Source organism: Siphateles boraxobius, unplaced genomic scaffold, assembly GCF_051911475.1.
Source record: "Siphateles boraxobius isolate OS27281-9 unplaced genomic scaffold, OSU_SipBor_1 22, whole genome shotgun sequence".
Classification (NCBI taxonomy): domain Eukaryota; kingdom Metazoa; phylum Chordata; class Actinopteri; order Cypriniformes; family Leuciscidae; genus Siphateles; species Siphateles boraxobius.
The window spans coordinates 16,034,218-16,050,329 of NW_027508833.1; the positions used below are offsets into that span (position 1 = coordinate 16,034,218).

Genomic DNA, 16,112 nt, shown 5'->3' on the forward strand with positions numbered 1-16,112 from the left:
TTTAAAAGGAATAACAAGCAATTAAGAAAAAAAAAGAAAATGTTCAAAAAGACAATAAAATTAAATTATTACCACATCACATAAAAGAAAATAAACCAGAAATAAATAAACTCTTATTTGAATCCTAATTGTAACCTTTTATTCTTTCTTTTTATCTACTATAATTTATACTTTCTATTTAGTTTTAAATCTAATTTCACCTAATTAGCTTTTATTTTGGTATAAGTAAGATATAAGGTTTCTTTAGTTATTTGAATTATTCCTAATTTGACTTATTTATATTAAGAATACATTTCTCCTCTGGTCTGATTTAAATGTAACTTTTCAATTTCAACCTTTCAAATTACCTTTCAGTTCACTCTTATTACCCAAAAATAGAAATTATGAACACTTAATAGACAAATCAAAAGAAATAAATCACAATAGAATTGAAACAAAATAACAATAAAGAAAATAAATCACTGTCCAATTATCTCAGTGTTCACAGAAATCTCAATGTGATATGAGATTTTATCTCAGTTCTCAGCTCCAGTTCAATGTTCCTTCACGAGATCCTTCTTCCGCAACTCAAGTTAACTCACAGTTCAATAGCAACAGGAAGAGAAAACCTGTACTCAATCCTACCACAATATTCACAGTTCGATTCGCAGTTCGATCCTTATTTGGGCATGGCTCGCCAGTTCCTGCTTGCACCAACTCTCGAACTTTCGCTGTGAAGCAGGGACATCTCACGTGCAGCTTTCTCGATTCTCGTTCAGCATCCAAACTCAGCAAATAGAAAATATCAGACAAAACCAAAAGAAAATCCAGAAAGGATATAAAAAGAAATGGAAAGCCCAAGGGGGGGGAAAGAAAAAAAACCCAACCTTGAAAAAACAAGGCCAAAAGTACAATTAGGCACTTTTCTCAAAAATACACATATTACCACACTTAATATCAATATATTCAACTATTAACATTTCAAACTTCACTTTTCATATAATGTTAACACATTAACTTCTCATTTATTTTCAAAAAACAGGATTTCAAATGACGCGCTAGGCCACATCTGCTCAATTTTCACGTGCGTCACACTCATCCGTTAGCTCAAACTCAGTTATTCGACGAAAACTACAAATTTACATTTCACAAATCATCACAAATAACTTCTCCCTTTATAATATCACTTATGTAACACATTTATGAAGAAATCTTCTATTATTTTTCCCTTTTTTTACAGAAGGTTGACTCTTACATAAATTTAGCTAAATATAACACACATATTTGGCATTTGAACACATTTTATCGGATATTTATACATAAGAACCTTGGTAATAACAATAAAACGAAAACTTCACTTACCAAGAGTACTTCTAATATCAATTAGAAAAAGTTCGCGGCAGCTCTCTCAGCTTTAGGCCCGTACTTCAATGCACGTACAAAAGCTAGTTTCACTTTTACTCAAAATCAATCAATCACAGCATCAAGTTCTGTTTCTATTTCTCAAAATCTTTATGTTCTATATCTCTAAATCTCTCTAAACAAACTACTAGCTCGCTCAGTCTAATTATTTCTCTTCTCAGATCGCGCTCAGTGCTTCTTTCTCGGTTTTTCTCTCGGAAAAAAAAATGATCATTGCATCATCTCTCGACTCCGATGACTCCACCCACTAAGGCGGCCAACTCTGATTCGTCTATTAGGACCAATCATTGTCTAATTTAATCAAATCACTCTTCTCTAATTTATGTATTCTTGTTTTCTCTTTTCTTTACAGATATTTAATAAAATAACTGTTTATTCACATAAGTGTCAGTTTCTTTCTTTTCTATCTCAAAAAATAAAACATCTTTAGTAACCTGGGTTACACCCTCCCCTCTTGAATACATGCACGTCCCGCTGCATCTACACATTTTTGGGATTGAATCAAAACCACAGGTACATCAACAGAAGAAGCGTTTACTTCCTCTAAGGCAGTACTGAATGCCACACTTAGACCTTGCAACAGAGATTGAATCACTACGGTAAGTGGGTTCCCTAACTGGGGATATTCAAGCCTTTTTGCAGGTTTTCGCTCTCTCTGCGAACGTCTGGGAATAGTTCCCTCTTCAAACTCTGTGTCGTTCTCTCGTTCACTTTGATGAAGTTCAACATCTCCAGCTTCAATCAAAACTGGACTCTCTTCATTTCTGTTCTCACCTTCACAACCAATTTCTGTTTCAGCTCCCTGGGAAGGAAACTCAGAACAGGGATCAATTTCTGGATCTTCTCTCACTGGAATCTCTAAATCAACACGAACAGGTTCTATCTCAACAGAAGGAGCTTCTGCTTCTCCAGATTCAGGTAAGTTCTCTCTCACAGGTTCATCCACAGTTAAGTCAACAGGGACGTTACAAGGATTTCGACAAGGCAAGTGCTCGGGGCTCACCAAAACTCGGGTTTCAAAATCAATTGTATCCCTAAATGCAGGATTAATGAATCGATCAGTGTCAGACTCATATTCACACTCAGATTCTGGCTCTTGTGAATCATTATCATCTGCACAGGCTCTAGTTCTGGGCCTGCGACCCCTTTGCTTAGGCTGTTTCTCATGTTGACTCGGCTGCAAAAATCCACAAGGTAACAACAAGTCACGATGTAATGTCCTGAGGGGACCACTCTGCCCAACTGGTCGGACAGTGTACACCGGTAAATCTCCCGCTCTCCTAACTACTTCTTGAACTCCTTGCTCCCACTTGTCTGCGAGCTTGTGCTTTCCTCGCAACCTAACATTGCGCACAAGAACTCTGTCACCCTCTTCCAAGGTTGAATCAACCACACGTTTATCAAACCTTCCCTTGTTGCGCTTTGCTATCTTACCAGAATTCTTCTTAGCTATTTCATAGCTCTCTCGCAACCGTTCTTTCAAATCTTTAACGTACTGAGAGTGAGATTTAGCTGGAGATTCTGCTGGCAATCCAAAAGCTAAATCTACAGGCAAACGAGGAAGACGTCCAAACATAAGCTCGTAAGGAGCATACCCTGTTGTATCATTACGCGTACAATTGTATGCATGTACCAAGGGCTTTACAAACTCCTTCCACCTAGACTTCTTCTCATTCTCTAGCGTTCCCAACATTTGGAGAAGCGTCCGGTTAAAACGCTCTACCGGGTTACCCCTGGGGTGATAAGGCGTAGTACGAATCTTGTGAATACCCGCTACATGACACAACTCTTTTATTGTACGGGATTCAAAATCGGGTCCTTGGTCACTATGTAGCTTTTCGGGAAACCCATAATGTACCAGGAAATTTTCCCACAGACACTTCGCAACTGTACGAGCCGTTTGATTCTGGGTCGGTACTGCTACGGCGTATTTCGTGAAATGATCCGTAATAACCAATATGTTACTGGTATTACTGCGGTCTGGCTCTAATGACAAGAAGTCCATACAGACCAATTCCAAGGGTCTACTGGTTTGAATGTTAACCAGGGGAGCGGCTCTGTCTGGAGGTCTTTTTCTACGCACGCAACGTTCACACGTCTTGATCTTCTTCTCCACGGCTTGGGACATTCTTGGCCAAAAGAATCTGGACCTCACTAAGTCTAAAGTCCTCTCAATACCTAAGTGCCCCATATCATCGTGAAGACTACGCAACACCATGTCTCTTAGTCCAACTGGCAACACTAACTGATAGTGAGAGACTCCGTTCTCTTGCTTCTTCCTATACAACACTCCGTTCTTCAACTCAAATCGACTCCATTCTCTCAACCACAATGCTAAATCAGATGGCTGACCCCTCAGAGTACCTGGCTTAGTTCCATTTCTCATCCACTCAACTATCACCTTGAGCTCTGGATCCTTCTCTTGCCATTCTGCCAATGCTGCCTCCGAGAGATTGGGAAGAACAGGCAACCCATGCTCAGTCTCATGTTGCAACTCCTTCGGCAAAGCATTAACACAATGAGCGAGAGACTCAACTAATGTAATAGAAGGGTGTGTCAAACTGAGACTTTCAGGTGAACTAATCACCTGATGCCTTTCACATATAGCTTTCACTACATCAGCCATGAGAACATCAGACTTGTTTTCAGGATCTGCAAGGTGATGAAGCGTAAACTTCTCAATTCTTTCTCGTTCTTTCTGAGAGACCAAATCATCTAAAGGCTCACCATGTGGACGCCGGGAAAGACCGTCCGCATCCTGATTCTGGCTCCCAGCCCTATATTGGAGCTTGAAAGTGTAGGTCGACAAACTAGACAGCCAACGGTAGCTGGTAGCATCAAGTTTCGCAGATGTTAAAACGTACGTCAAAGGATTACTGTCTGTTACAACAGTGAAGTCTGTACCATACAAATAATCACTAAACTTAGCTGTGACAGCCCACTTCAATGCAAGAAATTCCAACTTATGGGCCGGATATTTAGCCTCACTTTTTGTCAATCCCCTACTGGCGAACGCTATCACTCGCATCTGCCCGTCCTGCTCCTGGTACAATGCCGCACCCAGCCCCGTAGTACTAGCATCAGTGTGAAGCGTATACGGAAGTCTGGGGTCAGCAAAGCCCAGGACAGGAGCAGAGGTCAACTTTGAAATAACATCATCAAACGCATTCTGACATGCATCCGTCCATCGATCACCAAACTGCTCTTTCGTGTTAAAATACTCGCCCCCCTCTCGTTTCCCACTGCGGCCCCTGCGAAGTGGAGGGTACCCCTCAGTGAGTCCCGTAAGAGGTTTGACTATTTTCGAGTAGTCACTCACGAACCTCCTATAGTACCCTGCGAAGCCTAAGAAAGCTCTTAACTCTTTCAAGTTGGTAGGTCTCGGCCAAGTCTTTAAAGCTTCGACCTTAACTGGGTCGGTCTTTACTCCGTCCTTTGAAACAACATGCCCCAAATACTTGACTGATGTCTGAAAGAAACGGCATTTTTCAGGCGCTAGCTTTAACCCGTACTCCTTAAGCCGGTTTAGGACCTGTACCAACCGCGACTCATGTTCTTCTAAAGTCTTTGAAAAGACAATCAAGTCATCAATGAAAACTAAGACCTGCTTCCTATGGAGATCACCCATACACCGCTCCATTAACCTCTGGAATGTACTAGGCGCATTTGTGATTCCCTGAGGCATCCTATTGAATTCCCAGAAGCCTAGGGGACATACGAAAGCAGTCTTACACTTATCAGCTTCATCCATTTCGATCTGGTAGAATCCAGACTTCAGATCAAGTACCGAGAACCATTTGGAACCAGTAAGCACAGAAAAGACCTCCTCTAGATTAGGTAGCGCGTAAGCATCCTTAATCGTTTGAGAGTTCAACTTCCGAAAGTCGATGCAGAGCCGAACCGAACCATCTTTCTTCCGGACCACCACTATGGGCGAAGAAAAGGAAGACTCGGACTCGCGAATGACTCCGGCAGAAATCAATTCCTGAAGATGCTTTCGAACGGCATCGATGTCTTGAGGGTGAATTGGACGCGCCCTATGCTTAAAGGGTGTCTCATCTGTCAATCTAATCTGGTGCTTCACTTGACTTGTACAACCGAAGTCAAGATCATGCAAAGAGAAAACTTCAGGCATGGAATTTAGCCGGTTCGAAATTCGCTCTTTCCAATGTGAAGGCAAAGGAGAATCTCCAAAGTCAAAGGTAAGGTTGGCAGAGGTAGGTGCTGATGACTCTACTCCGCAATAACTCTTGGTGCTCTCTATCACTTTCTCTACAGCGTGGATCTCTGCAAGTATAGCTTTAGGAGGAATCGTTATATCAGTCCGAGTGTCATTCTTAAGCAGAACTGACAGCTGGGAGGATCGTCTGGATGGCAAAGTGTGTACACAACTCGCCACCGAAAGACCGCTGAACGCTGGGGTTGAAGGCGGTTCAAGAGCTATCAATTTCTCTAAGCAATGTTCCCGAAGCTGAACATAACCATTCAAGACTACTGTGTTCCCGGCAGGCACAACCTCGGGTATACTTCCCATCAACTTCACATGTCCTAACGGTTCACTGCCAGCTTGTCTCCATCTCGCTTCAAGAACTCTAAGCACTGCTTGATACCCGTGAAAGTCTGAACAAGGATTGTTCTGTTTCTCGTTGATACAGTGACCATAAAGCACATCCAATGAGTTGGTACCTACTAGAACTTGCGACAGACTCTTGAGATCCGGAACTACCAAAGCTAAGGTAGGGATTTCAACTTCTGCACCCACAAACTCTTTCGGAAACTTCAAGACCAACTCTATGTACCCTAGATATGGAACTGCTTGTCCATTGGCCCCTTCTACCTCTAGTAGGTTTCCCAATGACTTCAACGAATGATCAGACAGATGCGACTTGTAAAACGACTGAGGAATGGTAGTAACCTGAGATCCTGTGTCTAGGAGACAACTAACTTCTTTACCCCCAATAACAATCTGCGCTGTGCACTTTACTCCTACTAACCCCTCTGGCAGGTTCCTTAATGGTGATCTATTCTGGTTACTCGTGAAGGCCGCTTGTCTATAACACTTAGGGCGGTTCAAATTACACCTCGTCTCTGTATGCCCCGCTACAGAGACGTCCCTTGGTTTAAAGACAAGGAAGAATTCCCTTGCAGAGAGTCCCACTGGGCCTGCTGCTCTCTCAACTTACGACGCTTTTCTTCAACTCTCAAGGGGTTTGCTGGATTATCACAGGCAACAGCCAAATGACCATTCTCTCCGCATCGGAAGCAATATCCGGGACGAGGCCGATTGGTCATTGGTTGGGCCCTTCTAACATCTCGACCAGTATCTGTCTCTATTAAACTCTGAGGCGGAAAAACTCGAGGACTAGCAGTCACATGGGAGTGATCTCTAAAATTTCTCTGAGCAACATTCTGAGCTTGCAGTTCAGCTACCTGTCGTCGTAGGTTAGCGACTTCTAAGCTGTCTGAATCTTCACGTTTTGCTTCTTGAGTCATGGAAACTCGCATAGCGGCTATCTGAGCACGCAACTCTTCCACTACTTTTCTCAAAGCATCAAATTCTGTTTTCTCAGAACATCCGCTCTGGCGTTTCTGATCTGAATCTCCACCTAAAGTAACAAGTTGGGCCTGAGCTTCTGCAAGTTGCTTTCTTAGAGAATCTGTTTCAGAACTACTAGCATTTGGTGCTTCATGAGAATACACTGCCACTTGCTGGGTGGCAGCTCGAGGTTTCGGGTAAACAACAGGAGTTTTTGGCAACCCAAGGTGCTTTTTCATTCTTTCTTCTTTGGAAGTACGTTTACTCTCTTCTGTTCGAATTAACACAACCAACTCAGCGAAAGTGAGTGGCTGGGCTCCGCTTTTCCCTAACTGAAGGCTGTCAATGAGACCATTGTCCCAACATCCCCTCAAAAATTGCTTCAAAAGACAACGGTCATGATCTTTCTCCGCGATGCCTCCCCTCTTAATCGTTGAACTCAGAAGAACTTGCAACCGGTGTAAGAAATCTGATGACTTTTCACCTTGGTTCTGCAAGGTGCCCATAAACTTGGCCAACAGTTCGTCACCATCCTCTACAGAACCATACACTGATTCTAGCAACTCAAGGTACACCGCAGGCAAAGCGGGAGGTCGTACATGCTTCACTACGTCTGCGGCAGGGGACAACAAGCTATCTAGGATCCTACGTACTCTTTGCAAATCGGAAATAGCCGGATCACTTAGCAGGAGTTCTACACTTACTCGCCAGGTGTCAAAGTCAGGTTCATTTGGAGGACGCGGGCACCTCCCTGAGAAATTCCTAAGACGGACTGACGTTTGCTGTAACATCGTAGCATCAGCCGACTTCACTATGTGCTCTACAACCATCTTCTGAACACCTGGTGGGTCTACAATGTTCATGGGGAACCCAGAACGAGTAGTCACTGTAACACCATCAACGGTGGTTTCTGGAAAGGCCATAGGGCCCGTCTGTCTCTTGATTGGGTTTTTGAATTCTAAATCTCGCATTTCTACTGTTTCTGCTTTCCTAGAATCATCACAGCTCACATTTCGCACTCTCTCTGGAGTACAGTTGGTAGAGTGAACTTCCTGGAGTTCATTCAACTCCTCCTGAAACACATTTGAAAGAGGTTTCTCACTGGTCGTCTGGTTACGGACACTAGCCAAAGCTCGTACTTGGAACATGACGCTTGGATTCGAAAGACTTCCCAAAGTTATGGGTAACATTGGCGCTAAGTCCAGCATTGCAGAGCTGTGAGCATATTCTACAATGGCATGCTGATGGAACTCAGACGTTTGATCGTCAATTATCAAATTACGTTTAACCGAGCCATACCTTTGCAAGAAAATACTCAGCTCATCATCCGTTTCGGTCAACGTGAGACCTTTGACAAGAAGCGCATTTGCTACGTCCACACTCTCTCTCTCAATGATTTCCATCGTCACAATGTAAGATCAACACTCTGAGAAAATTTCGGTTACTAATTAGCTCGTTTCCTACTACTATCCTTGTTGCTAAGCAACAGTCTCCTGGCTGGCTCGCCAACTTTCTGTAACCCGTGTCGTGGCAAGTGTGTTACCCTCACTCTCCTCAGTAAAAGACACAGAGGGAAGTGAAAGAAGACACTGCTTCAATCTATGGACCAGCGATCAGAAGACCAGAATTCGCTCAAGAGACTGTGTTAGCAGCAAAGAAGCACAGGGACACACTGTTTGAGTTAGAAAAACAGGTACGATATATTTAAAAGGAATAACAAGCAATTAAGAAAAAAAAAGAAAATGTTCAAAAAGACAATAAAATTAAATTATTACCACATCACATAAAAGAAAATAAACCAGAAATAAATAAACTCTTATTTGAATCCTAATTGTAACCTTTTATTCTTTCTTTTTATCTACTATAATTTATACTTTCTATTTAGTTTTAAATCTAATTTCACCTAATTAGCTTTTATTTTGGTATAAGTAAGATATAAGGTTTCTTTAGTTATTTGAATTATTCCTAATTTGACTTATTTATATTAAGAATACATTTCTCCTCTGGTCTGATTTAAATGTAACTTTTCAATTTCAACCTTTCAAATTACCTTTCAGTTCACTCTTATTACCCAAAAATAGAAATTATGAACACTTAATAGACAAATCAAAAGAAATAAATCACAATAGAATTGAAACAAAATAACAATAAAGAAAATAAATCACTGTCCAATTATCTCAGTGTTCACAGAAATCTCAATGTGATATGAGATTTTATCTCAGTTCTCAGCTCCAGTTCAATGTTCCTTCACGAGATCCTTCTTCCGCAACTCAAGTTAACTCACAGTTCAATAGCAACAGGAAGAGAAAACCTGTACTCAATCCTACCACAATATTCACAGTTCGATTCGCAGTTCGATCCTTATTTGGGCATGGCTCGCCAGTTCCTGCTTGCACCAACTCTCGAACTTTCGCTGTGAAGCAGGGACATCTCACGTGCAGCTTTCTCGATTCTCGTTCAGCATCCAAACTCAGCAAATAGAAAATATCAGACAAAACCAAAAGAAAATCCAGAAAGGATATAAAAAGAAATGGAAAGCCCAAGGGGGGGGAAAGAAAAAAAACCCAACCTTGAAAAAACAAGGCCAAAAGTACAATTAGGCACTTTTCTCAAAAATACACATATTACCACACTTAATATCAATATATTCAACTATTAACATTTCAAACTTCACTTTTCATATAATGTTAACACATTAACTTCTCATTTATTTTCAAAAAACAGGATTTCAAATGACGCGCTAGGCCACATCTGCTCAATTTTCACGTGCGTCACACTCATCCGTTAGCTCAAACTCAGTTATTCGACGAAAACTACAAATTTACATTTCACAAATCATCACAAATAACTTCTCCCTTTATAATATCACTTATGTAACACATTTATGAAGAAATCTTCTATTATTTTTCCCTTTTTTTACAGAAGGTTGACTCTTACATAAATTTAGCTAAATATAACACACATATTTGGCATTTGAACACATTTTATCGGATATTTATACATAAGAACCTTGGTAATAACAATAAAACGAAAACTTCACTTACCAAGAGTACTTCTAATATCAATTAGAAAAAGTTCGCGGCAGCTCTCTCAGCTTTAGGCCCGTACTTCAATGCACGTACAAAAGCTAGTTTCACTTTTACTCAAAATCAATCAATCACAGCATCAAGTTCTGTTTCTATTTCTCAAAATCTTTATGTTCTATATCTCTAAATCTCTCTAAACAAACTACTAGCTCGCTCAGTCTAATTATTTCTCTTCTCAGATCGCGCTCAGTGCTTCTTTCTCGGTTTTTCTCTCGGAAAAAAAAATGATCATTGCATCATCTCTCGACTCCGATGACTCCACCCACTAAGGCGGCCAACTCTGATTCGTCTATTAGGACCAATCATTGTCTAATTTAATCAAATCACTCTTCTCTAATTTATGTATTCTTGTTTTCTCTTTTCTTTACAGATATTTAATAAAATAACTGTTTATTCACATAAGTGTCAGTTTCTTTCTTTTCTATCTCAAAAAATAAAACATCTTTAGTAACCTGGGTTACACACGGATGGCTGAAGGTGGCGAAGACGGCCGGCTTCCTCAGCGCTGTCCTAGGCTGGCTGTTCGATGTTCCACGGCGGCGGTGGCTTCTCTCAAATCCAGCGATGCGAAGAGCTCGCTGAAGAGTCGAAAAATCAGAGAATTCAGCCTACAGCCCCTATTTTATATGCTAAGCCACGCCTATCTGGCGGGCTGTGACGCTATAAAGGCGCGGGCGCCCCTCATTGGGTGTGACGTCACGCCGGGCGCACTGGTAGGCTGCAGCAGTTACCCGCAGGGCAGCCAATGAGCACGCGAGATGGCCTGCTCTAGGTCTGCTAGCTGCTGCACTGCGTTGACAAGTTACACAAAATTAAGGATAATTTTTGGCTTCAGTATCTCGAGAAGATGAATCTTCTTTGTCATTGTGGAGAGCGCAGTGGATGGTTGCATAGCAACGACCGAATTTTACTATTAATAATAAAAGATAAGCTAATGTGCATTGTAAACGTCAGTAATTTATCTTTTTTGACTCATTCTTTTTATAAAAATGATAAAAAGGCTGAAATATGCAAGGTTTCTTTTTATAAATCTTTTTTGTCAAAACTTTATTTGAACTTGTAGGCTACATACTAGTAGATAACATGTCCAGTACTCCTTTAAAATCTGGCCATCATTTTTAATGTTGTTATTTTAATGTTTATGTAACAAAAAGTGCATATTAATGCTAATTATATTTGTTATTTGCTGGTTTTCGACATAAAACTTGGTGAATTGATTTTATTGTGTAGCTAGTATTAGTACTTTTTGAACACGATTCTGTGATAACCGTGATCATTTTGGGCACTATAATCATGAAATGAAATTTCCATGCCATTTCGTCTCTAGTTAAGATGCACTATAAAATCAACTATAATTAGGTTTTGTTTTTACAGTATAATATGCAAAGTACAATTTTCTTTAAAAAAATGTATCTCTGATTCTGTTCTTTTCTCTGACATTTAAGGGTGACATATGAGCCTACAAAAACTCTTTTAGGTCTAAAACAGTTTAAATAGTTGTTAATATGAGAGTTATGAGACATTATTTAAGAGATTAAAGTATTGTATTACATGAGTAGCTCTCGGCCACTATGTTTTTTAAAAAGTAGCTCTCACATGAAAAAAGGTTGGAGACCCCTGGACTAGACAGAGAAGGTTACTTTTGATATGGAACAAATTCTCAGCTGTCAGATGTGCGGTTTAGCGCTTTTAAATGTGACAGATCGCTGTAGCGCGTCAGTTCAAACCGCTGTTTGTTCGAACCGCGCACTGTTACAATCATGCCATTTTTGCCGCACGCACCTTTGGCTCATGCGGACGCGTCGAGTTTAAACAAGGCTTTACGCTTTAACCAGCTCAGCCACAGTAACAGCTCATATGTAGTCAGCTAGACTTTTACTACCCTGTTAGAAAAAATATATAGTTGCATAGTTTCATGTGGTTCTTCTCCCTCACTGTATTATGGGTTTGCTATGTGGGGGGAAATGTGCTGGTTACGTTTGTGAGACAATCAGCTGATTACTATTATTATAATATATATTAAGACCCTTGATCCTCACCTGACTATGGCTTTGTAAACTTTATCCATGGTGTGGTTTATAATGGACTGTGATACAGAAACAGTGACAATGTTACACACTCTTGGCTTACTCTGGCTAGGCTATTCTCTGCTGTCTCAGACGACGATATGTTTGTCCCATGTTAGACACCGTAGCTTCTTCGAAAGGGAGGGGTGAGCAGTGGGCTGAGCCCTCAGTGCAACTCGCAGCCGAACCGCTAGATGTCGCTAAAAATCACACACTACACCTTTAAATGCAAAATTGATTTTCGTTCGCTCGAAATATTTTCTTATCTGCGAGACGAAAATTTCTCCGCAAAACTCAGGTCACGCGTGTGCGAAATGCCCTTTTGCGCGCTCAAAATGTGATCTTGCGCACGCAGAATTGTGACCGAAATCTAATCCCATACTATCTGGGGTCAAAAAGCAGACGTCTTGTAGCTCTGCGCTGCGCATCTCTGTTTATGCAATCCAGGTGTCGCTGTCATGTGTCTTACACTCCCCTAGAGTTAAGTGAAATCTCAAAATGATTAAAGAAGCTTTTCGTTCTATTCTTAGCTGCCAAAGGCCCTGATTAGTGGCCAGACTTGTGTCACTGTAGCAGTCGTGTGCTTGGATGCTACCTGGAACGCTGCTCTGTATAGTCAGATTGTATTGTTATTTTTAATTTTTTATACAGTTTTTTAGCATCAGATATGATAATGTATTCTGTAAATGTAAGTATATTGTTCATATTATATAAATGTATATTTCATATACTATACTTTTTTATATTGAGTTTGGCTACATAAGTAATGCTATTTTAATTGTCTTTATATATATATATATATATATATATATATATATATATATATATATATTGATAAAGCAAATTGTTTAGTGAAAACATGAGCTCGAGGCAGTATGTCATGGCTTTTGTGGTCAAATATAGATAAATTATGTACATTTTATACAAATAGAATTAGAACATAGACTATGTCAAGATACTGTCATTAAATGTTTTTTTCCCTCCAGGTACACTTTTATTTTTCATTTTTATTTTGTTTTAAGAAATCTGGTAAAACTATCTTTGCTCTCAATTTAATACACAAACTTTTGCTCAGAGATGATGCGCTTGAACTTCTTTAAATGTTGGATTAAAGTTGCCTATTAAGGACTAAGTACTAAATGCAATTTAACATAGTCTGTAACTGTTTCTCAACGTGGATGAGATTAACCTCTGAACTGGGGCCTAGTTTTACTGTTCCTTATAATACATTACATCACATGTCATCTAAAGTGTAATAGTTTAATACAAGTTTGACTGAGTCCTCATGGCATGACTTTTAGGATTGCAGTTATCCCAAAGTCTGTGTTTTCTGTAATACCCTGGTGTTCTTTGGAGTATAATGACTTATAGTACGTATAAAGCACATATTAATACCTTATGACCATTCTATATCCATAATCCTACCCAATTCCTACCCAATACCTAAAATTAAACAACTACCATACTAATAATTAATAAGCAGTAATTAGGAGTTTGAGGGAAAAGTCGTAGTTAATAGTTAGGTAATTGTGAGAATTGTACCCCCCTAAGCTAAAGTGTGACCAGTTATTTTTATAGTTATCATTCTTAGCGTGAACAGGGCTTTAGGCTTGATCTTGGTGTTCTGTTCCTAGAGGAGTTTTCAATTATGTTTGAAGTATCTCACTTTGTCCCATGTTTCTCCTATTCCTTGGCAGAATAGATAATAGAATCAAATAGAATAGAGACAATGAGTCATTGTTGACATATGGCAAGAACCCTGAAATTAACTTGTAATTTGGTTTTGGGAGATTTTGATGAGAAATGCTTGAGTTTAGATTAAATATTCTGATTACAGACTGGCTTCTTGGCAAATCTGAGCACAATTTGAGACATTGTTGAAACCTCTTCTCAAACCCTACAACAGAGACATTACTAGGGTCACCATTTAATCAAATTTCTTTCTTAATTTATGAGCTTGAATTTGATTGTGAGTTACAGATAATGTCATTCATATTTCCAAACTCTTCCCAACAGTTTGAACTGACGTGGAGGAGAGATGCAGAGGGTGGACCCAGGCTACTTCGACGCCGATACCCATTTTCAGAATGAACAGTTCCCTCATCCTCCAGCGTTATCTTTTGGCTCCAGCGTGAAATTGGCCAGCCCAGCCAAGAGAATTACCTTCTACAAGAGTGGCGACACTCAGTTCAAAGGGGTCAAGATGGCCATCCATAAACGCAGCTTCAAATGCTTTGATGCCTTATTGGATGACCTTTCCCAAAAGGTTCCTCTGCCTTTTGGTGTGCGTACTATCACGACCCCCAGGGGCACCCACAGCATTAAACATTTAGAGCAGTTTGAGGACGGAGGCTGTTACTTGTGCTCTGACCGCCGCTACGTCAAGCCAATCAACATAGAAGCTGCAGGGAAAAGGCCCGCAGTCTGGCACCACCACAGCCACCCACATAATGCTCGCCGGAAGCCCTCTCGACCCGAGGAACCCCCCTCTGTACATCAGCAGTACCATCGGCACCCCAAAAGGATTGTTCTAGTGAAAAACAATGACCCTTCTATTAGGCGATCCATCATTCTGAGCAGACGAACTGCTCGAAGTCTTCGCGTCTTCATGGATGAGATTTCAGAGCTAATGCAGTGTCACGTCAAGAAACTTTACACTCTGGAGGGACGCAAGGTCAGGGAGGATTTCATTTCTTCAGTCATTCTTTAAATAGCCGTGTCAAGTATTTTAGAAGGCAGGTGTCAGGTCAGGACAGAACTGCAAGCCCTGGGAAATAATAGTTGTTCTAGCTACTTGCATTATCGAAATGTATCTTTAAGGGGTAGTTCACCCAAACAAAACATTTGTGAACTCTTATTTTGTTTCCCACACATATGATTTTCTTTCTTCTTTGAAATACAAAAGGAGAAATTAAAGTATGTTTACATTGTTCTTCCATATAATGACAATCGACGCTATGAAGGATAAAAACGATCCATAAGACTTGTTTACTAGTGTTCTGAGGAACGGACCAAATTTTTATTAAAAAGTCATTATTTACTGAAAACCTTGCCCTCCACCATAGCTCTAAAATCTTTTTCATCCTTGCACATATTTTGTATTGAGGGCAATGACACCAGTTGCCAGTGGTTTTTGCGTGTCTCATAACCAAACATTTAAATGTGTGTATGCACTATTTGAGCACTATAGGGCAATAGTTTCAGTGAATAATAAATGTTTATAACAAATTTCGCTATTTTTGTCCTTTTGGGAGTTTGACAACCCCATGCAATGCTCATGTACATTAGTAAAATAACTTTCTGCAAACCATCTCCCTTTTGTGTTCCATGGAAGCCATACAGGTTTGAACAAACATTAAGAAGATGAGTAAATGACTCCAGAGCTCTCATTATTGGTTGAACTATTTCCTATTTCTTTAAAATCAGCATTTTGTGTTTAATTGGTTATTTTACATATTTACATAAATGTAAATGCTGCTATTGTCATTGAGGAGAACCATTATGTTTGAGTTTATATAATTTAGGGTTCACAACTCTAAAATGAATCTATTAGTGAAACCGTGTTAAGCATTTTAGATCAATCACAAATAAGGTTAAATTTCAGATAAAATGTTGATGTTAGAAGGTAGCTGTCTATGTTGACAGTGATAGTAAATATTTGTCTCTAAGTGGATTTGACTCATTATATGTATTTTGTCTTGTGTTTATTCACTGCTCTCCATAGATTGACAGTATTCAGAGTCTGATGCAGTGTCCTAGTGTGCTGGTCTGTGTGGGTCGAGAACCCTTCAGACCGTTGCTAATGGAAAGCTTGAAGAAGCTCTCAGATGAAAAGCTTCCAGGAATGCGCACAAGGTCTCACTCTAGTATCTGCAGTGAAGGTCATGAAAGCAAAAAGAATGGTAAATCTTTTTTCTTATTGTGTACTTAGTTAGGGATAGCTATTGTTTATATTTTTTTAGGTGAATCATCATAGTGATTAACAACTCATCTGCCCATGCACGTCTAATAATAGACTAAAGG

The 16,112-nt window shown here is 40.0% G+C and overlaps 1 protein-coding gene across 3 annotated transcripts in view; it reads left to right on the forward strand.

Annotated features, from left to right (window-relative positions):
- rp1l1a (rp1 like 1a) overlaps window positions 1-16,112 on the forward strand; it is a 52,236-nt gene that overhangs the window by 28,536 nt on the left and 7,588 nt on the right. For 2 of the 3 annotated variants that reach the window (XM_077238717.1, XM_077238715.1), the window contains exons 2-3: window positions 14,106-14,763; window positions 15,814-15,991. In XM_077238717.1, the coding sequence (XP_077094832.1) occupies window positions 14,128-14,763; window positions 15,814-15,991 (814 nt within the window). In that variant the 5' untranslated portion in view covers window positions 14,106-14,127. Of the gene's footprint in view, window positions 1-12,659; window positions 12,778-14,105; window positions 14,764-15,813; window positions 15,992-16,112 lie in introns of those variants that run through there. The other variant, XM_077238716.1, reaches the window with a different exon arrangement.